The sequence below is a fragment of the Hetaerina americana genome, unplaced genomic scaffold (assembly GCF_022747635.1).
Source record: "Hetaerina americana unplaced genomic scaffold, ioHetAmer1.1.p SCAF_17, whole genome shotgun sequence".
NCBI classification, from domain to species: domain Eukaryota; kingdom Metazoa; phylum Arthropoda; class Insecta; order Odonata; family Calopterygidae; genus Hetaerina; species Hetaerina americana.
In genome coordinates this window covers 11117116-11141783 of record NW_027286730.1, presented here as the reverse complement: position 1 = coordinate 11141783, position 24668 = coordinate 11117116, and the positions used below count along the sequence as shown (strand labels likewise).

Below are 24668 nucleotides of genomic sequence, written 5' to 3'. Positions count from 1 at the left end.
TGTTTTGTTAGGAGTAATAAAATGTTTGTTTGGTAGTTCCTGTGCATATGTGGCATATGTTTGCACAGGAAGAGACCAGGTGAAAAATTCCTCAAATATTCTCATTGCTAGCATTTAAAATAGATGTAAAGATGTATTTAAATTTATGGTGGTCAATTGTGCGAGGAGAAATTTGATTCAGATTTAAATCATTTCTGCAGTGAATGTCTCCACTTTCGAAGGTATGACTTGATATAGCCATTTTATGGTAATTTATAAGAATTACCAATGGTTTATAGATAGTCTCTTGTGGCAAAGAATAAGTAAATAGGCAAAGAGAATAAACTACGCGTCCGCTTAATAAATACTTAGCATATTTTCTCGCTTTATTATATCACTATTGGGCATATTAGGTCACGTTATTTTAAACTGAGATGTTCTTGAAAAAAATCGCCTATAAATCACCTAGAACGCAATAATTACGTCAGTGAGCGAAAGAAATTTTCCAAGGAGTGTCTGTGAATAAGTAGACCACTCTTTTGCTCGGGGTTAGTGGCGTAGCCAGAAATGTTTCGGAAAGGGAGCCAATTTTCGGTCGACGGCTGCCTTCTCAACAGGGGAATTTGAGTGAGTTGAACCAGTATGCATGGGCACATCAATTCGTAAATATATTTTATTCAATTTCGTAACTTGTCTCAACTTGTCTTATTTCATTTGCATAAAATAGATTTCCTAACTCAATACTAAGTTTTTAATTCTTTTAAACATTGTTTATTTAGTTTTAATCAATAAGCACTCATAATTGCTTTTGAAAAGTTTGGCTAAAAAGTTATGACTGAAGAGGTGGAGGCATGAATCGCGCATTATACTAGGAAGTATAAATGTTTCCTACTTTGGCGATTGAAGTATAATAGTATAGCATATTTAAGCCATTACTGCAATCAAGCAAGGTAGGATCTGTTTTGAAAATTAATTAATATTTTGACGCAGGCATCAAAATCGGCCAATGGAACCATCTTTTAATTAAAACGCATTAAGGTGAACATATGTGATATGAAATTGCATTATATTGGCAAAATGTTTCGTCTGGGAAATATGCAATAAGGTGCTTATTATTTTACTAAATGGGTACTTGAAGATAAAGAAAGTCGAACCTTATTAAAAGAAAAAAAGAAAAGTTTTCACACGCAGAAATTTTCTGTTCTCCTCATCCAATTTCTTACAACATCCATTATGCTGATCATTCTTCGACCAATGAACAAGCTTACTCTACTGTTTTTCCAGAGCTATTTTGAATATCCTGTAATGGAATCCGTCGGAGTTCTTAATGTACCATGATGCAAATATATATTTGAAATAATTTCAGAGAAATAACTAACTTTCTATCAGGAAATAAACCTTAAGACATCAATACTCATAAACATTGAGGTATAATGATGGCTTACAGAACATTCTTTCCAATCTAGTCTTATTACTAATGCTTAATAACTTCCGTAAGGGAGAGAGATTTTGCCTGATATTGTAATTTTTCGACCGATGAAATTTCAAGTATTCCTTCATTATTTCTATGAATATTTCCTTTTTGATTAAATTGTATTTGACATTAATACTGTTCTTTTACAATGGTACATATTATGTGGAATTTGATGTAAGAATTTATGCTCTACAATCCTTTGATCACAGCAAGAAATATACAAGATAAAGCCTTAATGGTTTAAGTACCTTTCTATGATTAAAGTAACAAAATTATTTACAAAGGTGTCATGTCTGTATTGACAAAAGTAGGGGTAGGGGTCCACTTACACTCTCTATTCTCACATTTAAAATTTTACATATTTTTACTTCGCGTTTATTCTGGGCTCAGCGCGAGTCACTTTTAGAAATACATGCTACCCAGCCGGTCTTCTATTACATCTAGTTATTTTTATATTCAGGGCCAATTTCTGTTCGGCAAGAAAATGCTGATGGTGAAAAAACTGATATATTTGCAGTAACCTGAACATGAAATCAATAAAAAACACGATAATTAATAATTAATCGAAAGATAACATCCGCTTGCTCTTTCTTTATGAAACTGAAACTAAAATAAAAGGGAGTTAACGATTACCTTGGGTTTTTTTAATGTATGGGTGCAATACAAGTAACATGGGCCAAGATCTGGAGATACGGGCACCTTAACTATGTCACTACTTCTGGGTGGATACGTAAATACTTGTAAAAGTTATGAGACCTGATTTTTCTGAGCCAACCTTGTTTTAACTAATGATATATCTAATTTATCTCCTCTTCTCTTTCTATGAAATATATGTGGACATTTCTAGTGCTCCGAAAGAGGATGTGGATTTAATATATTGTCATATCAAGAGAGTAGAGCATATTAAAATATTTGTACTATGCCATAATGCCTTCATCCAACAATTCAGTGGCAACTTCAGTTTTCTAGGTAATGGTGACGTGCAAACCAGACTTTAGTGCTCACGGCGTGTTTAATAGGTACACCTGTTGTTGCGCTTAATCGAAATCCTGATGCTCTCCGATATGTGGCTCATTTTTGGTGCAATGTACATCCCACTGAGGTCACATGTAATGCTTGCCAAAATCCCGGTGGATGGTGCCAACGCGCAAAACCGGGATGGATGGAATGGAATCGTTGTTTAATATTGGGTCCTTGAGACCCTTTCATTTTCTTGGCGACGAAAACGGACACGCCCTAGTTCTAGCGGTGCAGTGCTGATTTTATTGCTCCGGTTCAAGGATGTCGACAATCTCCTTGGGGGGTTGGAATTAGGCACCTTACCAAAATATGCTTGAATTGAGAACATTTAATGACCGCATTGCAAGTATTTCCATTTCCCAATCAATAATTAACCAATAAAACATAAAAGTTTATATGTATATATGCATATATATAAAAATATGTGTGTGTATATATATATATATACACAAACATATGTGTGTGTATATATATACACACACACACATATATTTATATATATATATATATATATATATATATATATATATATATATATATATATATACACACACACACACACAAGGTTCAGAAATTTCAGATTCATGGAAGACATTTATATAGTTGCAGGTATCGCGAATCGCAATCGATGAGTGAATTTTATTGCGCGCAAGAGTATTTTTGAAAACATACTGAATTATAAAACCACACTTGTTCCAAAGCAGTATAGGTAGTTACAGGTTACTGTATATTATTCATTTATAATATTCTGTGTAGGGCCTTCGCCTACTTTTGAAATGTTGCCAAGAAATATAATCTATGGTTAAACCATTAAGATCCTAAGAAAATGTTTTTCAGCATCTTGAGAAGAAAATTCATTTTAAAATTATTTAAAATTCGGTTGTTGACCTGTGTAAAACTCTAGCCTAAGGAAAGGAGATATTGATGTTGTCAGATTCATGGAGAGAGTCAAAGGACATCACAATTTTCTTCCCTCACTCATTTACTGCACGCAGGGTATTTGACAACAAAATGAATCCATCAGCACCCATCTAAGGCGTCAGTTTGGGCTGAAATTTGAATCCAGGAACCCATAGGATGGAGAGCACCACTAGTTGGAACATAATAATAGTCTACCAATTAGGGTAGATTTTTTATGAAAACACAAATTAATCACCTTAATAAGAATCACCTAACACGACACAATTTGACACGCAGTCTACAATAAACCCTTTTTCCAGTACAATTTGCGATCTTGGCATTTCCTTCAATAATAAAATATCACGGTATCGACACATTCATCAAATGTGTTGGAGGACCAATAAAATGTTTTATCAACTAAAAGCACACAAAAATCTCCTTCCCTTTACATGTACGTAGAGCCTTTTATCAGCCATAATTTTTCCTTTATTTTATAATTGTTCCTCAATAACTGTGTGAAATTCAGGCTTAATAGGTGCAGACAACAAATGGACAGAGGATATGGGCAATACTAGACAGGAGTGTAAGGCAGGGACGTCCATAATCACTTAATATTTTCAAGACATTTGCTAAGGAAATGATGAGGGTAGCATAAAAAGAGCGTAAGGTTGGAATGAAGTGGGCGAGAAACTCATCTAACCAGATTTGATTATAATTACGTGTTGATTAGATTATCAGTCAAAGAGTTGCAATCATTACGCATCGGATTAATGAGTCATTGCGATAGACACGAGATGAAAGGCAATCATAATAAAACAAAAGTAATGAGATTCTTAAGAAAGAGAAAGACTAAATAAACATTTAAGTCGAAGGAACACAAAATTGAACGGGTAGGAAGTGTTTTGGATGAGCGTTGGATTGAGTAATTAGAAAATTAAAATATGTTCGTATAAGGTAAGGAATTGTTAATGACAGGCCTCTTAAGTAAAGATATAAAGAAAATACGTGAAAATTTTAAAATGGAACGTAGATTTGAGTGGCTCAGAAACGTGGTTGTTGAGGCAAGAGGATAAGCGTAGATTGGAGTTTGAGTTTAGGATAGTTTTCAAGATATGAGTGTACACAAGAATAGAGAACGTAAAATAGATAGAATTGAAATTAATTAATAAGTTTTAGATATGATGGGTGAAGACAGATAGCTGTTGAGAGAAATTCGAAAACGGCAGGACAAGTGGACGTAGGAGATAAGGATTATGGAGAGGGGGATGAAATGACAGAACCTCAATATAGATACAATTATAGCAAAGGACTGCAGTAAAAGAGGGAAACATTAGCTCCTGGTAAGAGCAGGGAAGGAGACACTGGAACAATTGGAAGAGTTTTGCTACCATATGTAGGAAGCAGGATCACCAATGACGGAGAAACAAAACGGATAAAATAAACTGAAGAGGAATGGGAAAGAAGACTTTATCAGAAGAATCAACTACTAACGCACATAATCCCAACATAAGCACAAGGAAGCGATTCTTTAAAGGTTACATATGGAGACTAATTTTCTACGGACGTGAAAAGTAGAGGATAAAAGTGGCAGAGAAAATAAGATTGGAGGTGAAGTAAAACTGGTTCTACAGAAGAGTTCTGAAAATTTAGCGGATAGGCAGAGTAATACCTGTAAATGAAGAAGCACTTCAGAGATTGGTTGAAGAGAGAAGCCTGTAGGGGATGCTTAAAATAAGGAGAGGTAATTTTATTGAGAATTTACTGAGGAATAATATTTTAATGTAGATCATTACTGGAGGAAAGATGGAAGGATAGAATAACAGAGGAAGGCTTAGTTAAAACTTGAGAGGTAGTTAATGGAAAATGACGCTGCAAAGAGCTATGAGGGAATGAAGAGGTTGGCAGAGAACAGGCCAGTTTGGAGAGCAACTATAAACCAATTCTCGAATTGAGTACTCGTAACAATAAGATAACATAGCTTGCAGATTGTGGCGAAAAAATTACGACAAAGTGAGTAAAATATATGTCCTAAATTTTCGATTACAAAAACAAACAAATAGCATTCTTAGAGAACCCACCCGGGAAGAACGAAAACTACCATCAATTATCACATAACAGAATGTGTATCCCATTACTAGTATTTAGGATGTGGCCTAACCTCTTAGGAAAAGATAAAGGCATTAAAAATAAAATTAACGATGTCCAGATGATATGTCAAACGATAGGCAGATACTTAAAGGAAAGATAAAACAAGAAGAGAGATTCAAATAAAATTTCAAAATGTAACGGCGGTTCCCACTGTGTTAAATTGATTAGAATGCCGGGTAACGAGACAAAATGGTCTACAATAAATGAAATATCAACATTTAAATTCTTCTGGCCAGTAAAAGATCGTACAAGAGCAGATGGGTAAGGATAGAGACATAAGAGAAGAGCTATATTTTCAACCCATTACACAAGAATTAAAAGAATAAAAGAGTGAAGTGGAAACAATATGAAATGCGGTTGTCTAGAGAGAGAATATCATACAAAGCTATTGAATGTAAGCAATTTGGAAAGTAAGGTACCGGAAGAGTAAGGAAATATGCTGAAAGTGAAGCCGCAGCATGCATAGAGTTTAATCCTAGAAGGAAGAAGAAGATACATAGAGTCACTCTTTTTAATAATATAATATATGCTTAGCTTTATCCTTGATTTATTTAACCGAAATATATATATATATATATATATATATATATAACACTTTTTTTGAAAGTCTCACGGACATGAACAACAATGAATAAAAGTGAGCACTAATGGACACAGACAAAAACACAGAAAAACACCAAAAAGGAAAGAAATAAACCAGTGAGTTTCTTTCCTTCTTTGTGTATTTCTGTGTTTTTGTCTGTGTTCACTAATGCTAACTTCTAAACAGTATCTCTCTCTCTCTCTCTCTCTATATATATATATATATATATATATATATATATATATATATATATATATATATATATATATATTTTTTTTTTTTAAGGTAATCTACCGTTTAAGGTAGGTTTTTGGATGGACACAACTACCAAACAAACATTTTATTACTCCTAACAAAACACAAAATCCATCATCCTACTCTATATCAGGTCCCTCTTCATCTCTGAGTACTTTCTTCCTCCCTTCATCCCGTCCAACATCCCTATCCTGTTCCTTCCCTTTCCTCTTTTGCCCAACATCCTACCCTCTATCACAGACTTCAACATCCCACTGCCGGTCAATACCCCCTTCATCCACTTTTCCTGCCTCCATAGGATTGCTCCCAACAAACCCCTCTCTTCGCCCACCATACCAAGTACTTCCTCATTTGTTTTCTTCTCTGTCCATTTCACCTTCTCCATTCTTCTCCACACCCACATTTCAAAAGCCTCCAATCTACGTCTATCCTCCTGCTTCAATGACCACGTTTCCGCACCGTACATAGCTACGCTCCATATCAAAGTTTTTACGAGTCTTTTCTTAACATCCTTACTCAACGTCCCCATCATAAACTCCCTCCTCCTTGTGAAAGCCTCTTTGCCTAGCGCAATTCTTCTCCTTACGACCTTACTACTTTGACCGTGTTGGTCCAAAACACTACCGAGATACGTAAACCTTTCTACCTGCTCTAGTTTTTGCCCTCCTATTTTAATGTTAGCATAGCCTCTTCCTTTCTAGAAAATCGCATAACCTTTGTTTTATTAATATTGATTCTCATCCCATACCTGTCGCACTGAATTTCCAATTCACTCAGCAATGCTTGCAACCCCTTGGCTGACTGACAAAATGAGGCTTGTTCATCAGCGAACCTAACTGATTTTACCAATTCTCCGCCCACTTTCATTCCTACCTCGAGTTCTTCCCATGCCTCTTTGATCATTTCCTCTGCATACAGGTTGAACAGCAACGGTGATAATGGGCAACCCTGCCTTACACCTCTTCCTAACACTGCCCATCCGGACTCCTCGTTCCCCACCCGCACCTGAGCAGTCTGAGACATGTACAGGTTACGAATTAGCCTGCTTTCCCTCCAATCTATTCCTATTTTCTGCAATATACTCATTAGTTTTTCCCAATTCACTCTATCAAACGCTTTTTCGAAATCTACGAAACAGGCAAATAACTCCTGGTTGTGTTCTATATTCCTCTCGATTAATAATCTCATTACTGCAATGGCATCACGCGTACCTCTCCCCTTCCTAAACCCAAACTGTTCATCCCCTAAGTAATCATTTGCCCTACTCTCTATCCTTTTGTTTATGATCCTGAGAACAACTTTAGCTGCGTGGGATATCAAACTAATTGTCCTATATTCCTCACATGACGTGGCCTTTACCTTTTTCGGAATAGGAACTAAAACTGATCTCACAAAGTCTTCCGGCCAGATTCCCTCATAAATACTACGGATCAGCCCATATAGCCTCTTCCTCCCACACTTTCCTAAGCATTTTAAAAGTTCCACGGGAATGTTATCAACCCCCACGGCCTTATTTAGTTTCATCTCCCTTAATGCCCTTTCTATCTCATTGTCTAGTATGCCTGGACCTAAGCTGTCTTCCTCTACGTCATTTTCTTTTACAATGTCTAACTTTGTTGGTCTGAGTTCTTTACTATACAGTTCTTCTATACTATATACTCCTTCCATCTCTCTTGGATCTTTCATATATATATATATATATATATATATATATATATATATATATATACATATATATGTGTATACATATATATATATACATATATATGTGTGTATATATATATATATATACATTATATTATTATTATTATTATAAATACACATGTGCTAATAGACACTGTCAGGTGGCACACAAGTCCCAAACAATTGCAAAATATAATACATAAAACCAGACAAACACAGATCTCTTTAACAAAACAAGTGAATCCCCATCCCATTTACAACCATTAACCAGCAAGAAAAAAAAAAGATGCATAAAAAAAATTAAGCTATAACATATAATACCATACACCACACATAAATCAAATTTTTACATATATACCTTACATCTATTCTTAAAAGTATACACTCTGTTAGGAAAGGGCTCGAATATTTTTGCAGGTAAGGTGTTCCACTCAACAATTGTTCTATTTAGAAATGAAAATTTTTTTTTATTTGTCCTCTGTGCCCGGCATTTTATCTTAAATTTGTGATCATTTCTGCCTATAAAATTTGGGTTCCCCGCCTCTTTCCTAAGATCTGCCCAAGCTTTCTCCCCCTTCAAAATTAGGAACATTCCACAAAGTCTGCTTACTTTTCTTCTAGATTCTAGAGGTTCCCAGCCCAGCGTTTCTAGCATGTCAGACACACTCTCCATCCTCCTATGCTTCCCCAGTACATATCGGGCAGCCTTTCTTTGCACCTTTTCCAGTTTTTTAATATGACCTTCTTCATGAGGGTCCCATACAAGAGAAGCGTACTCTAAAATTGGTCTTACTAGGGTCTGATAAGCCTTCTCCTTGGTTGCTCTAACGCTCCCTTTTAGGTTTCTCATTACCCAATGAAGAGTTTTGAAAGCTTTCTTATAGATGTACTCCACATTTAGCCCCCACCCTAAGTCCTTAGTTAAATATACACCTAAGTATTTGACAGTATCACTTCTAGGAATGACATTTTCTGAGAATTTATATTCCCTATGGTTTCCATTTACCTTATTGCTAAAAGTGATGGATTTGCATTTGTTAACATTAATATCCATCCCATTTTTTGTCACCCAATCAGCCATTTTATTAATGTCCCTCTGAAGTTTGTCACGGTCTCTGTCATTTTCGACTTTCCTGTAGATAATACAGTCGTCTGCAAAAAGTCTTAACTGAGAATTAATATTTATTGGGAGATCATTTATATATATTAAAAACAATAGCGGGCCAAGTACGCTTCCTTGTGGGACTCCCGATGTTACCCTTGCTTTTTCAGAATACACTTCTCCTAATTTTACCCTTTGTGTTCGACCTTCCATGAAATTTCTGACCCAAGAGATTACTCTTCCATCTGTGTGTAGTGGCAATTGGCCCATCTTAAGCATATATATATATATATATATATATATATATATATATATATATATATATATATATATATATATATATATATATATATATATATATATGTGTGTATACATATATATATATATATAAATATATATGTGTATATATATATATATACACACACACACACATATATATGCACACACGTATATATATATATACACACACACATAAAATAGAAAGAATTATGCCTTTAATATTTAGGATTGGTGTTTTTTGGTGCATGATTACAATGAATTCTTTGGGGCATGATTATTTTATTGTTCAATGTAAATTCTGCATGGGGCATAAGAATAAATATTACGTGACCCAAATAAAATCTGAACTATCCCAAACAAAATTATCCCACTGCCCTACGACCCCTTCTCGGTTGAGCGTTCGAAGAAGAGCCGGACTCGATACGGATAGCCATCGCGGGTTCGAATCTAATTTGCCTCAAGGGGTTCATTTGTCTGATTGTAATTTTTTGGATGCAGAGTTTATCTACGATATTTCCATAACTATAATGTCACCTGAAAACGAATACTGCTAACTCAATATATTTTTACAAACGTAGTTCTTCTTCTGCCAGACCTTAGACTATAAAGCAATAGACTGTAGTATTCTGGCCGTAATATTCGGTTGACTCACCTGTCCTACCCTCGAAATCTGAAGAAGAGAGGTTTTTCTCTTGAATCAATGTCATAATATCCTTATCTACTTAGTTTTATCTCTCTACGAGTGACTAAATTGATAAGAATACGACTTTGACGCGAAAAAGACGTGTGGCAGATTTTAGCTTACTACCTAGCAAAATTGTGAACACATCCAGATCTGTTATTTCGATTCAAATTTCACTTATGTTAGAATGATCTATCTTAAATTTGGGAGAGAAAGGTAGAAAATGGAATCCAACAAAATAAAGGGTTTTAAGTGATGCAAGGTCTATAAATAATAGCGGTAAGCTCGTACTTTGTAGAAATTAAGCAAATCGCGAATTGTAATACAGAAATCTTGCACCGCTATATATTGTCTGCGACGTGCTTATGTGTCATCATCAGAGCCATTACATAATAAACATAAAAACCGCTGAGTCGATGCCCTGGTTTAACTGGATATCGTGCATCAGGAAAAGGAGTAAAATTTTGAATTACGTGGGTTTTACAAACCATTATGACCTCTTGGCGTAACTCTTCCAAACCTTCGATTACAGCTATCCCCGGATGACTTATATATATAATATATATATATATATATATATATTATATATATATATCTATAATATATATTATATATATATATCTATAATATATATATTATATATATATATATATATACATATATATATACATATATATATACATATATATATATATATATATATATATATATATATATATATATATATATATATATATATAATATATATATATATGCATGTATATGCATGTATATGCTCGTATATATATTCCGGACAATTTATATAAATTTTTTAAGTCTATCTTTATCTACCGGTTAATGAAGGTTTTGGATGGACACAACTACCAAAAGAATATGCTGTTTCTCCTAACAAAATACAACCCAACATCCTACTCTACAATAATTCCCTCTTTATCTCTGTATATTTTATCACTCCCTTCATTCCGTCCAACATAACTCTCCTATTCCTGCCTTTTCCTCGTTTGCCTAACATTCTCCCCGTATTACATTCTTTAACATCCCGCAACCGATCAATACGCCCTTCATCCATTTTTCCTGCCTCCATAGGATTTTTCCCAATAAACCCCTCTCCGCGCCCACCATACCTAGTACTTCCTCTTTTGTTTTCTTTTCGGTCCATAACATTTTCTCTATCCTTCTCCACCTCCACATTTCAAGCCTCCAATCTCCGTGTATCCTCCTGCTTCAGTGACTACGTTTCTAAGCCATACTTAACTACGCCCCATATCAAAATTTTAATAAGTCTTCTCTTAACATCCTTACTCAAAGTCCCTGTTACCAATTCCCTTCTCCTTGTGAAAGCTTCTTTGCCCATCGCAATTCTTCTCATTACGCCCCTTCTACTTTGACCACCTTGATCCAAAACACTTTCGAGATACGCCAACTGTTCTACCCGCTCTATTTTTTGCCCTCCTATTTTAATGTTAACCTTAGCCTTTTTCTTCCTGGAAAATTGAATAATCTTCGTTTTATTTATATTGATTCTCATCCAATATCTGTCGCACTGAATTTAAAATTCACTTGAAACCCCTTGGCTGACTGTAAACTAAAACTTGGTCATCAGCGAACCTAACTGATTTTATGAATTCCCCGCTGACTGTTATTCCCATCTCTAGTTCTTCCCATGACTCTTTAAAAATTTCGTCCACATATACGTTGAACAGCACCGGTGATAATGGGCAACCCGGCCTTACATCTCTTCCTAACACTGCCCATCAGTCCCGAAGATTCGCAAAGGGATAACACAGACTAAGTGGGCCGAAGAGGAAATATTTAAACGCCAAAATGTTAATTTCAGTCTTTTCAGTTGTTTCTGAATGGCTTCGATCACTAGACGATATACCTCGATTAATATCCGATACTTGAATAAGTAATACTTTCATTAGCTCTCGAGAAACATCTCAATAGAACCACCGACTGTCTAAATCAATATTACCTGTTTTCTAATTCTTAATGATCCTTTTTCATCTCTCGGTTATTTTACCCCTACCTTTAGCATGAAAATGGGAATGTCCATTCAAGGTTATTGCTTCAACAATCGACTTTTTTCACTGTCTTTGTTATTGAACACTGGTTAATCACACTAGGTATTTTAGCTTCCAGCGTTATTTTCAAATTTAATGCATGGATAACCCAGCAATCAAACTCTGTGATAAAAGGAATCTTTAACTTTTACAATAATATTTTATTCCTAACTGGAGCTTACATCAGGCCACCGTACTCCTACAATCTTCATCTAACTAAAATCTCTCTAAACACATTATTCGATACTTTTACCTACCTAGGTGAATGATTTCACAGTTCCAGGTCCTTAAGGACTGTTGATTGTGCACTGTTATATTTTCGTACAAGATTTCTCAAAAATTAATATTTGGCAAATTATTTGCATATAAAATGCAAGAAAAATTATAAACGGAGAATGAAAAAAGAAAATAATTCGTCGTTTGTCATCTTCCTTAGGTATTTAATTTATACTTCATGCTATACCGTAATTATAAAATATTCAATTGTTTTCTTTCTTATAAACTACTCAATTTTTCTCTTGCTACATACAAGGTTTCGGTACTATATAGCCCTACGTTCACACATTTACCAATCTTTTCTTCACACTTTTACTCGATTTGCCTGGAATTAATCCTCTTCTTCTTGCAAATAATTCTTTCGCCAACGCTATCCCTCGCCTTACACATCTTTTAATTGACCGTTTCTCTTCAAAATACGGATAAATAATTCAAATGCTCCACTAATTCCAGGATATTTTTCCCTTTTCATGCTTGACTTACCTTTTCTACATACTGAGAATCTCATTACTTTCGTTATCTTGTGATTTAACTTCATACGATTTATCACAGATCAGCCCTCTAATACACCACATATCTGTAGTACATTCTCTCAACAATTCCTATTTTCTCTCTTTTACAGCCTATTACTTTCATAGTGCGTCGTTTGTTTGCCTTTTCGTCTTCTCTATTTTTCTAGTTATTTTCCCAACTCAAATCCCCAGTCAACGCCAATCGTCTTGCCTCAACGATCAAGTTAACGATGCAACATAGAAGCATTGGCTTTCTCCTTTGTCCCTGTATGCCTCAGGCGGTAAGAATAAGAATCTCAAGTGACGCAGTATTAGTCATGACAAGGTTTATAGATATAGGATGGGATTGAGATATTAAAAAATACTCTAAAACAGCTGGCAAACAGAAATTGATGAGTGAACTCACGAACATTTTTTTAAAATTTCGAGTTATAATCTTCGGAGCATTCTTATATTTTTATGATGAAGTTTTAATTAAATAGTGGTAAAATCACCTCCTAATGTAACCTGATGTAATAACTTTGTTTTCCTCCATCGAACGAGAAATTAGATTGATCCTTACGAAATGCGATTAATCTTCGTCGATAATCCCAAGCATCAGGGTTAGCTCATCACGACGAGGGGTTTCGGGATCTTTCTCGTACGACTCCCACTGTAAGGGCAAAGAAAATCAATGTCTCCATCAAGACCCTCTTTTGAATTCTTGCCGCGCATTAAGATATTCACTTTACACTCTTGGAGAAGGGGAGTTACATTACATAGATTCACTTAGTGTTCGATTATAAATGGATAAAAATTAGTAGAATTACTTGATTCATAAGATATATATATATATATATATATATATATATATATATATATATATATACACTAATGCATAATGACGAAGAAAACGATTATTCATGCAGTTATGATACAATAAATTTTAAACAAAACAAATAAAATGAATTTTACAATAAAGTAACAAAATATATAAAATAAAATATTATTAATAATTTGATAGTCTACCGTTTAGGGGAAGTTTTCGACGGATACGGAAAGGATATTCCTACATTTTATATACACGACTAACCAGACAACGGGATACCTCAAACTACAATAAACTCTTCAAGCTAGCATAATTTCTACCTCCTGTCATTTCGTCCGTGCTTATTCTTTCTCCCCCCTACCTTGCTTGCCGAATATTCTCCCAAATTCCGAGGAACTGCGGGATATACCGCAACAGTAGCTTTTAACGGAGTCGCCCGCTAATCGGGACATTGGGTTCTCTCTCCATGAATTTCTCCATAGGCTGCCCGGATTTAGGGAAAAGGGCTTTCATTAATCTTCCTACAGCGATCGGCAAATTTTATCCTGCTGGATCGAGGTTTAGTATGCAAATTTTGGTAACCAGTTACACTTAATTTGTAGAGAGACTGTAAATAGCGGTGTGGAACATCCTGCAATGAATACCACAATGCAGAGATGATGGTACAGTACAAACCGTCACTCACTTCCATAGCCTGTTGCTGTCCACGTTATAATTTTTATACTAATACAAATTAAATATTCTAACATAGATGAAGATTTTCCTCCCTCATATTCGATATTGTAGTGAATAATGTGATGCTTGAAATCACCAAGCACCTGGTTGATGCAAATTTTAGAATTTTCTTGGGACTAGTTGCCTTATGTGCATCAGATCTTAAAATTTCTCCCATTACTTCTTCCAGGACGTTTATCTCTGTCAAATGGACATAAATATTTAATCCTCCTTCAAAAAAATCATGACTTACCGTATTCTCTCTTTTCTTTACACTTTTGGCAGTGATTACAACCAAGTAACATACAATTTATTTCAATGCAAGCAAGATGCTAGAGTAAAGAAAGGCTTCCAGCGTATTTTATATGGGTTGTTCTGCTAGACAAACCGAATGGAGGTTTTTCGGCAAGGCCTCCGTTCATCAAATAAGATACGTTCCTTACGTATCCTTTTGGAGGCGTATTTATATCACGAAAAGTCAAATTCATATTTCTCCTAAAATCACTCATTGTAGTTGTTGTTTTAGAGTTGTAAATCGCGTAATAACAAGCATAATTTATGCCACATATCAATGTTTGACGCTTTTTAAGATATTCCTCTTTCACAAACTCTCAACTGATGTAATAAAAATGAATCTTGTGTTTCTGCGCCGTTATTTGCATATTTCTTGTGGCGGAAATTTATAACTTCTTGAGCCAAGAAAATTATTGGAAGCAACCTTGGAAAAATTTGGCCATGAAATATCAAGTTAACCAATCATCTCAGGACTACGACAAAATAACAAAAAAATGAATATTTTCGGAAACTCACGGGAAGAAATAATTCAGGAAATTATGGTAAATATAAAAACATTGTTACTTTCGTCGAGAGATATCGATTAATTCTCAACTTACAAATTCACTAAGCTCAAAGAATATTCGAAGAGACTTCTTCAGCGTACAACATTCAAAATTTAAAAGTTAGGTGAGTTTAGACCTACTGGATTTAATCGTCGATCTCGGTAGCGGTGGGATGCCCACGACTGGTAAACCTGGGGTCGTGGGTTCGATTGCCGACGAGAGCCCAAGTTTTCCTTCTATTACATTTAGTGATTGTCTTAGGTGTTATTTCTCGTTTAAAAATTCAAAGAAAAAGTTTGATTGCCTATTTTTGGATTAACTTTCTAATAATTAAATAAATAAGTAATTAAAAAAGTGTCTACTATTCTACATAGATGTTTGATAAAATTAAAGAGCATTATTTTTGGCCAAAGAAAGCTTAGCTCCACTTTACAGTTTACAATACTTCATGATCTACATTTCGACTTTTATGTCACATCAGAAGAATTAAATAAGGAGTCCAAGTCAACTCACAGAGTTTCCTTATCTGATCAACACCCAATAAATAAAATCAAAACGAATCTAAAACAAAGGACGCGCTATTTTTTTGTCGACCAGTTATTTTGGAAAAGAGTTACGTAATATCGGTTTTACCATCAAATAAACAATAGGTGTAAAAACAAAGAGAATTCAATTACATGATTAAACGAAGAAAAAAATTCGTTGGAAGAGCAACAAGAAAGCCTCCTCAAAAATCGCTTGTTCTCATTTCCAAACCCTCCGAGACCAAACCATACAACAGCCATCAGAAACTGCAAGGCTCTCCCGTAGAAACCTTTTGGAATCCCTACGATAGAAGTGCACACGTCGATTTTTTAGTCATCAAACGACTGGAATAAACCATCTCGGGCAGAGAGCAGTGGCGTGGAATGAGGATTATGAGGAATAAGTGGCATGAGCAGTTAGTGACACCGCTTTCGAAGGCGAATGGATGTCGAGAGGAAGCCTTGTAAGCTTACTCCATCAGTGTGTATATAAGGCGTCGCCGTTGGACCACTGAATCTTAAGGTCTCATCGCCAACGACGCTGAAGGATCCCAGAAGACTGGGGCCGTTTCCCACGTCGTCCACCGTGATTGTGATTTTGTGTTTGTGCGTGTCGCTTGCGTGAAACGTCTCATCACTGTTGACCCAAATTCTGGAAAGGGAATCAAACGGAGTGATTGCAAATACGCCTACAGTTTACTAGAGTTCATACTCCAGTTCATCTCTTCGGACCGTAAAGTGACATGATCCAAATTCTCCTCCTCGTTTGTTTGGCTGCGCTCAAAGTTTTCAAGAAGACAACCCCTAATGGTTCGATTTTGATATGGAGTGATAATAGATGCCATTTTTCTCAGAGCTAATTCTTAGTGTTTATCTGTCGTTAAAAACCTTATTATGGCTACCAGCTGAAAAAGAACTAACCTGCAAAAGATTTGAACTACAAAGCCACCGTTAACGGGTCATTGGGACCTCTATGATACAGACATCAAAGTGCTGTCAACACTGCACTGCATTGTCCGTATCTTGGTGGTTGGCAAGTGCCAATTATGTTGATATCACTATTCTGTCTTTTTTAACGGTCTCAAGCACCGTATATAATTTGATCATGCTTTGCAGGGTACTTATTTGCTATACTTGTGAAATTCTGTAAATCAAATGTCAGGGTAAATTGTTGGTTTATCCAGAGATTAAGTGATAATGTATTTTGAAAGACTTAAGAGTGTCTACACTTAAAGCAGGGGAAAATTGCTCGAGAAATTGCATTTCTTTTACGATAGCATAGGAGAACCATGCGTGTAACAAAGTAAAATATTTCTCGTAATTGCTTAAGTTCAACTGGAATTTCTCTCTCAATACTTCAAGAGGGTAGATGACACCCTAAATTGTCTCTCTGATGTTATTTTAACGACTGAATTTATCAGATGATGTTCAGAAGATTCATTAACCTGACGTTAAATAATTCGTCTCTATTCCATGCCTGGTGTGTTGGACCTCAAGCAATTATATTAAAATTCGAAATTTTCCCTCTAAATGAAAGTAACTCAGATGGAAATTTAGATTAATTTAAATTAATCTTCATAATTATTAGTTAATACTGTGATTACATCAACGGTTCAATCATGCAGTCATATCTGTGACTAGTTGCTGGCAAAATTCATCAGCGGTGCTCATCTCATTCCACCAGCAGGCTATTAGCAGCTGTGACATTTATTTTCCATCCATAATCTAAATTAGGAGTGAATATGTCCTTGTTTTTTCCTATAACTTTGACTAAAATTTAATTTTTATCTGCAGGCAAGGTCACCGTTTATTTGGGTAAACGAGAATTCGTTGATCATCTGGACCATATTGACCCCATTGATGGAGTTATTGTGGTTGAATCAGATTACCTTAAAGGACGCAAAGTTTTTGGCCAGGTGAGAAAAAATACTTAGAGTAGGCCTAAATTATAATTCTCTACTGGATATATATTTACTAATCCTATGATAAATGCGTAAATAAAACAACAAATTCATACGCTTCGCATTACGAGTATTCGTACAATGGAAATCACCTGAAATTACTTCAAATTACCTTATTCTATAACAGTTAATTATATAATTCCTCGGCATTTATATTATTTGAAATTTTAACTCAAATGGTATTTTAGCCCATTGATGTGGTCTACTTTAAATGGCAAAAAAGCATTCATTTATGAAAATCGGATTCCTTATTAGTGTTTTGAATATCGTAAGCTTATTCGAGTTCCAGTAGACTATTTATAAATAGCTTGCTGCTTGTTAATAGGTGACAGCGACTTACCGATTTGGACGGGAGGAGGATGAGGTCATGGGGGTGAAATTTAGCAAAGAGTTGGTGATAGCCAATAGTCAGCTGGTGCCTACAAAGGATTCTGAAGAAGAACTGACACCGATTCAAGTGAGCAATGATGGAACCCATATGCTTGTAAAATCTTTGGAAAATTTTAGATTTTACGGTAGAATAAATAATATATGTATAATGTCCCCTACCGTGTATGTATAAAAAAAATATATATATATACCTAATATGTTCATATGTATAATATGTACATATGCCATGTATGTACATATTCCCCTTCCTGATGTGTTCATTTCACCAGCCGTCGGGCTTAGTACTGAACTGTACCATCACCTACCAAACCGACCTTCGGATTGATTACTGTGTTCATGACACAAACCATAAACACAGTAATCAACCCGAAGGTCGGTTTAGTAGGTGATGGTAGAGATCACCCATTACTAAGCCCTATACGGCATCTGAAAATTCACACATCAGGGTAGGGGGGCCAGTTCCTTTCCGTGCCGGTTATGGTTTCCAGGAAGACCTGGTACCCGAAAAATCACTTTAGCTTGGGTGGATCTGCAGGTGCCCAGAGTGCCTTGCCCGGGAATCGAACCCGGGACCCTCTGGTCAGCGGTCCAGCGCTCTACCCACTGGACTACCGCGACCCACACACACACACACACACACACAAACACACACATATATATATATATATATATATATATATATATATATATATATATATATATATATATATATATATATATATAAATGTATGCATATACATTTTCACATTTGTGAAACTGCGTAATTTCATTTGTGAATTTGCATAAACACTCGAAAGTGTTTATGCTAATACTTTTGGCGGATTGGAAATGCGGAATTATAGAATCATTTATGAAGTCTCAGTGAAAACGGTTGACCAATGCATCGAATATCCTAGTGGTTCTTACTAGACGACATATCAACGCTATTGCAATTTCATCATGTCCTTTCAAGGCGACCAAAAGTTAATTTATATTAGGTGCTTCAGAATTACCTAAAAATCACTTTTCCAAATTTGTCAAAAATTCTTCTAATAAGGCCATCGATTCAACGGCATAAAAAAGCAGGAGAAGGAATGTATAGCACAACGGATCTTTGTGAACATCTTATACGAAAACACTATTTACCATAAGTTTTCATCACCATAAGACTTTCAATCTGCAGACTGTCTCTCCTGCAACTCTACATTTTTACGCGTTAAGTTTTCTCTAGTTCCCTCGAATCCATTACTCCGTCTCACCTCTCCCATCTTACATCCCTTTGCACTTGGCCTAGATACCTAGATTTTCTTTGGTCTTCCCTGAGGGCCTTTTACCTCGGATTTCCCTCCTGCTACATGGTCCCTAACAAATTCATTACGTCTTAAGTTGCGCTCAAAGTATACGTATGATTCTTCTTGCTCCTACCATGATCTGTACTATTTTATCCTCTATTTTATGCTTCCTCTTTTTTTAACTTCACATGCCCATTGACTTTTCAGCATTGACCTCCGGGCCCAAAGTTTCAACGCCACTATTCTTCTTTAGTCTGCTTTCTTAGGAACAATGTCTCCAATCCATACTGATAGAAAAACTTCCTTATTTGCAAAATTATCTTCTTTAAGAACATCTCCATACATTGGGTATTATATCAGGATCCAGCTTACTGAAATTAATGATAAATAAAAATTTGTAGTGAGTTTTTCCAATATACCTTTTACCATTGACGTACACCGCATATGAACGCTCAAGAGGGACAATGGGGGTATGATTCCTATAGTATGGAGAATCTGGACGTTTTGTTTTAGTGATAGATAGTACAGTGAAAAAATATAATACATATTTTCGTACGCATTTCGCCTTAATCGCCAACGCCTTCATAGTTTGCGTCAGCATCCACTCGCGTTCTTTCCATCCCACGTTACGCTACTTTCGGGGTAGTTTCCACTTTTTATGGTTCCTCTCATCTGGCACAAATTTCTTCGCAGCAAAAATGTATACATATTTGGTTTTGTGGTAGGCACGTCTGGTGAAGAAATTCGGGGCCAACGCCACGCCGTTTACCTTTAAGTTTCCTCCGAACGCGCCCTCTTCCGTGATGATCCAGACCGTGAACAACGACGACAGCAAGCCCCTGGGAGTGGAATACAGCGTCAAGACCTACGTCGGAGAGCACATTGACGACAAGAGTCACAAGAGATCCACCGTGGTCCTCGCCATCAAAAAGGTGGGAAAACCGAACAAATCGACTCCGAACTGAAATCGAAATCGTAAAATACTTATCGATCTAATATCCTAAATCAAGATAATATTTAAATTCATCTGCCATGTATTTCGGTTAGACTGTTTGGCTGTTTTGTGTTCAAATTTATGTGTTTCCTTAAAATGAGAAAATTTTAATGAAAATCGTATTGAAACTCTTTTAAGTAACAGTGAACATGAAGGGATTAAAATTTCACTGAAAAATTTTCATGTTCTTCTTTGAAAATTCGGAATCAAACTCCATATTCAAACTCCCTACGGGCTTGTAAAAAATGTATACCTAAAACAGATACTCGTACATTTTAACTTTCTTCTTTAAATAAATAATGTCAACTCCGCATCGGCAATAAAAAATAAGCACCCTGCCTGTTCGGTAAACGGTTTATTAATCACGGAAATTATGGTTAGAATTATAATAAAACATTCATTTTTTAAGTGAATTCATTTAATCTTCATCGTAATACTGTATTTTTTTATTATTAACTTGTTCATGCATATTTAAATCTCCGTTTAAACAATATAGATCCAATATGCTCCGCCAACAAGGGGTAACCGACTACCAAGCTCCCTCGCCTCCAAAGGATTCACCTTCTCCCAGGGAAAGGTCAACCTCGAAGTCACACTTGACAGGGAAATCTACTACCACGGCGAGAAAGTGTCGGCAACAGTAATCGTCAGCAATTCTTCCAGAAAATCGGTGAAAAACATGAAGGTTAGCTCAGATATAACGAGGTAAAATCATCCAGAAGGTGCAAAGAGAGTTCCCAAGTCAAATCCACCCAAATGTTTTCCTTGAAGGTGATGATCGTCCAGCACGTCGAGGTGACCATGGTGAACTCGCAGTTCTCCCGCATCGTGGGCGATATGGAGACAAAAGAAGGCTGCCCCATTACCCCGGGTGCCTCCCTCACCAAAACGTTCTATCTAATACCACAAGCGTCTTCAAACAAGGACCGCCATGGCATTGCCCTCGACGGACACTTAAAGGTTTCGTAGACTACTCTTATGAGACGAAAATGTGATTTTTACATTAAACCAAGCAAAGAAAAAATTAATATTTTTGTCACATTACATTTTCAAGCATGTGTAGTACAATACGCGTAGTCAAAACTTATATGGCATGCAGAGATATTCGATGGAAATGGGTTGTAGACAAATCGTATTTGGTGTTTTGATCTAACTTTTCAATTCAACTCATGTCCATATATATTTGTCAATTATTCATCTAAAAAATGACTTGATTTCATACCGTCACAACTCACAATAAAAATGATCTCTCAGTTAAACTTCATCATCCTGAAAGAATGAAGTTGTTTCTCTAAAGCAACAATTTTTCATGCAGCCAAATAACATGATTTGAATAAATTGCTTATTTAGTCTAGTTAGGCCTGATAGACCAATTATTTCGCTGGTTCGAACCACGTAAAGATTGTGGACACACATTGTTGAAATCCTGTTTTCTTTGATAAAGGCCGTATGGCTTCCGGTATTCCACCTCGTAGGTTGTTGTCTCTTGTCAAGAGATGGTAATCTACGCGGTGGAAACCCGGAAGTCATTCAGCCTTTATCACACATGTGCCACAAAAGCCATAGCACCAGCCCCAGTTTTCTTTGTTTTTTTTATGTTTAAGGTACTCATTGAGGACAATAATCGAAAGGTCCAAAAATAAGAGCCATCTTATTACAGGTATTTTTTGTTGAGAAGTATATGGTATTATCGTGACGTAGGGAGTTACGTAAACGGTGGCGTTGTTAACTATCATTTATAAGCTCTGCATACATCTTTATTTCCACTGAAGAAGGAATTTTATTTGCAAACGGAGACGAATAAATTGTAATCATAACGTTTTCTAGGTCCCAATTGTTGCAATTGAAGAGAAATGCAATGAATGTGATTATACAAATTCAAGTCAACTATCTTCATCCCATCCATCGAAACCCATCGAAATTTAACTCCAGCTCTAATTTTTACCGTTTCTATTTAACCAAATAAAGCTCATTCAATCAAATGGTAAGGGGAGTGGTAGTTCAGTGGATAGAAATCTAAGCTATTGATTGGCTGACCTGGGTTCGATTCGGAGTGGGCACTATGAGCACACTCAGTTTCGCCCAAGCTGTGTGATTTTTCGGGTGCCAGATCTTCCAGGTAAACCAAAGGTGGCCTAGGGAAGAGATCACCCTCCCTACCTTGATGTGCGAATTTAAACCGCTGGATTGGGCTTATATTTAGCTTTTAGTGAGTTATACCGTCACCTATCTAAATAACTTTTGGGTGGATTACTGTAGTTGGTTAATCACGCCGAGGAACTATTGAGTATAGTATTCGCCTTCTCGCGACGAATGCGCCCACTCGGTTCACTTGTGTCCTTCGTCGATTCCTTCAATTGACACAATACGCTACAGGCATTCCTATTGCACTTACCTTTTCACGATTTCACAGGATGACGACGTGAACCTCGCGTCATCCACCCTTGTTCCAGAGGGACAGGCTCCGCACGAGGCGATGGGGATCATCATCTCCTACTCCATGAGAGTGAAGCTTCACTGCGGGACGCTCGGCGGTGAACTGCAGACTGACGTCCCCTTCAAGCTCATGCACCCTGCCCCAGGTCTGACCGCTTCAATTCACTCTTGGCCTCTTTCTCTAGCACAGATGCTCGCCAATGATAACGAATACAATTACTCTGTCTCGTCTTACGCAATCAGTAATTTTACTGATCAAATGGGAGTATGCGGTGAAATTTTGAAGGCGACACTAAATAACCGTGCAAAGAATGCGATCTTTCCTTGGCCATATGGTTATTTTGAGGACCATTACACGAATAGCGGTGAAATACGCATTTGAATACTTACTTGACTACACTTAACACTCAAGGTTAGTCAACGGCAATTGCTGGACTTGATGCATAGCTTTGAAAAGGAATAAAATTGTTTTTGAGTTCGCTGGATCTAAAATATCGAATATCGAAGAATCGGGAGTCAGATACAACGTACTGGAGCCTGTACCAATGTGTACTTTGAAAAACGTATTGAATTTTGTAAATTGCCTGCTTAGTTTCCTTCTGATATAAAATTTATCGAAGGTTCAGAATATTGTTTGATAGTGTATAAGCCTATTTTGCCATCTCTTTCCCTTGTAGACAACCCGTAAGTGAATAAATGCCTGCGAAAGTTCCCGTTTGGACCTCATGTGGTCATTTGCAGGGATTTCTGAACAGAGTAGTCCGTTGAATTGATAACGGGTATCCATTTTCCCTTTCTTCACTCCATTTTACATAGACTATCCACTTACCTGCGTACATGGCTGTGATTATAGAATTAAAAAATTCTCAGGGGCCAACTTTGTATCCTACACTGACAAAGGTCTTAATATCAACCATTCCAGGTACTATTCAGACCACGGGCGGTAATCAGAACACCAAGCCAACTGTTCAGAGCGCCATGACGGATGACGACGATAACATCGTCTTCGAGGAATTCGCCCGCCTTCGTCTCACCGAGCAGTAAACGAGCAGCAGCAGAAACTGCTAAGCTGTCCGACGACGCAATGCGGGTGAAGGACAAAGGAAAGAAAGAAAATGGGCAAAATGTGATCCACTCATTCACAACTTGCCTCGAAGATCTTAAACTTGATGAAATTTTCCCAATTTTTATTCAGACTGTATTACTGAATGTTGTAATGATGATTGCTCCTGTCCACCTGAAGGAATTGAATTGTAACCAGTGTTCTTCGAAAATAACAAAAAATGGGGTGTGGCCATTTAATTTCAAAAGAAAAACAAGAGATTTGGCCAATGTTGCTGGTGCATTATTATTATGTCACCTTGATACATATTTTAACACGATGCAAAACTGCATTCCTTCCCTTAAAGAGGTCTTTCGCAAAGTTTTGTCATTAAACTATTACTAACGATTTCATGTAAAAATCGATTCAATATATTTGTTCGAATATATATATGTGCTTGTGTATATATATATGCACACATTTATATGTAAATATCTATAATCTCTCCGTAGAGTTTCCCGCTAAACTGATATATTTGATATCAATAATAATTACCTGTCCATCATTGGCATCAAATGTTTCAGTACTTTTGACTATTAATTTGGATTGGTAGACATATAGGTAATTAACATAAAGTATAGAGAAGTCACTTCTGGACATATTCCTATGCTTCTCTGAACATTTATGCTATTCGGAAAAGTCACTCTAAATGAAAGCGTCTACTGAGCATTAT

The 24668-nt window shown here is 36.2% G+C and overlaps 1 protein-coding gene across 1 annotated transcript; it reads left to right on the top strand.

Moving 5' to 3' along the window:
• The first annotated feature begins 16377 nt into the window (after positions 1–16377).
• On the top strand, positions 16378–24383 carry LOC139687146 (arrestin homolog). Its single transcript, XM_071584279.1, has 8 exons — positions 16378–16651; positions 17636–17757; positions 18128–18259; positions 20189–20395; positions 20954–21142; positions 21229–21417; positions 22871–23039; positions 23816–24383. The coding sequence occupies exons 1-8, from the start codon at positions 16585–16587 to the stop codon at positions 23935–23937; spliced, it is 1197 nt and encodes a 398-aa protein (XP_071440380.1). The 5' UTR covers positions 16378–16584; the 3' UTR covers positions 23938–24383.
• Positions 24384–24668: the final 285 nt, after the last annotated feature.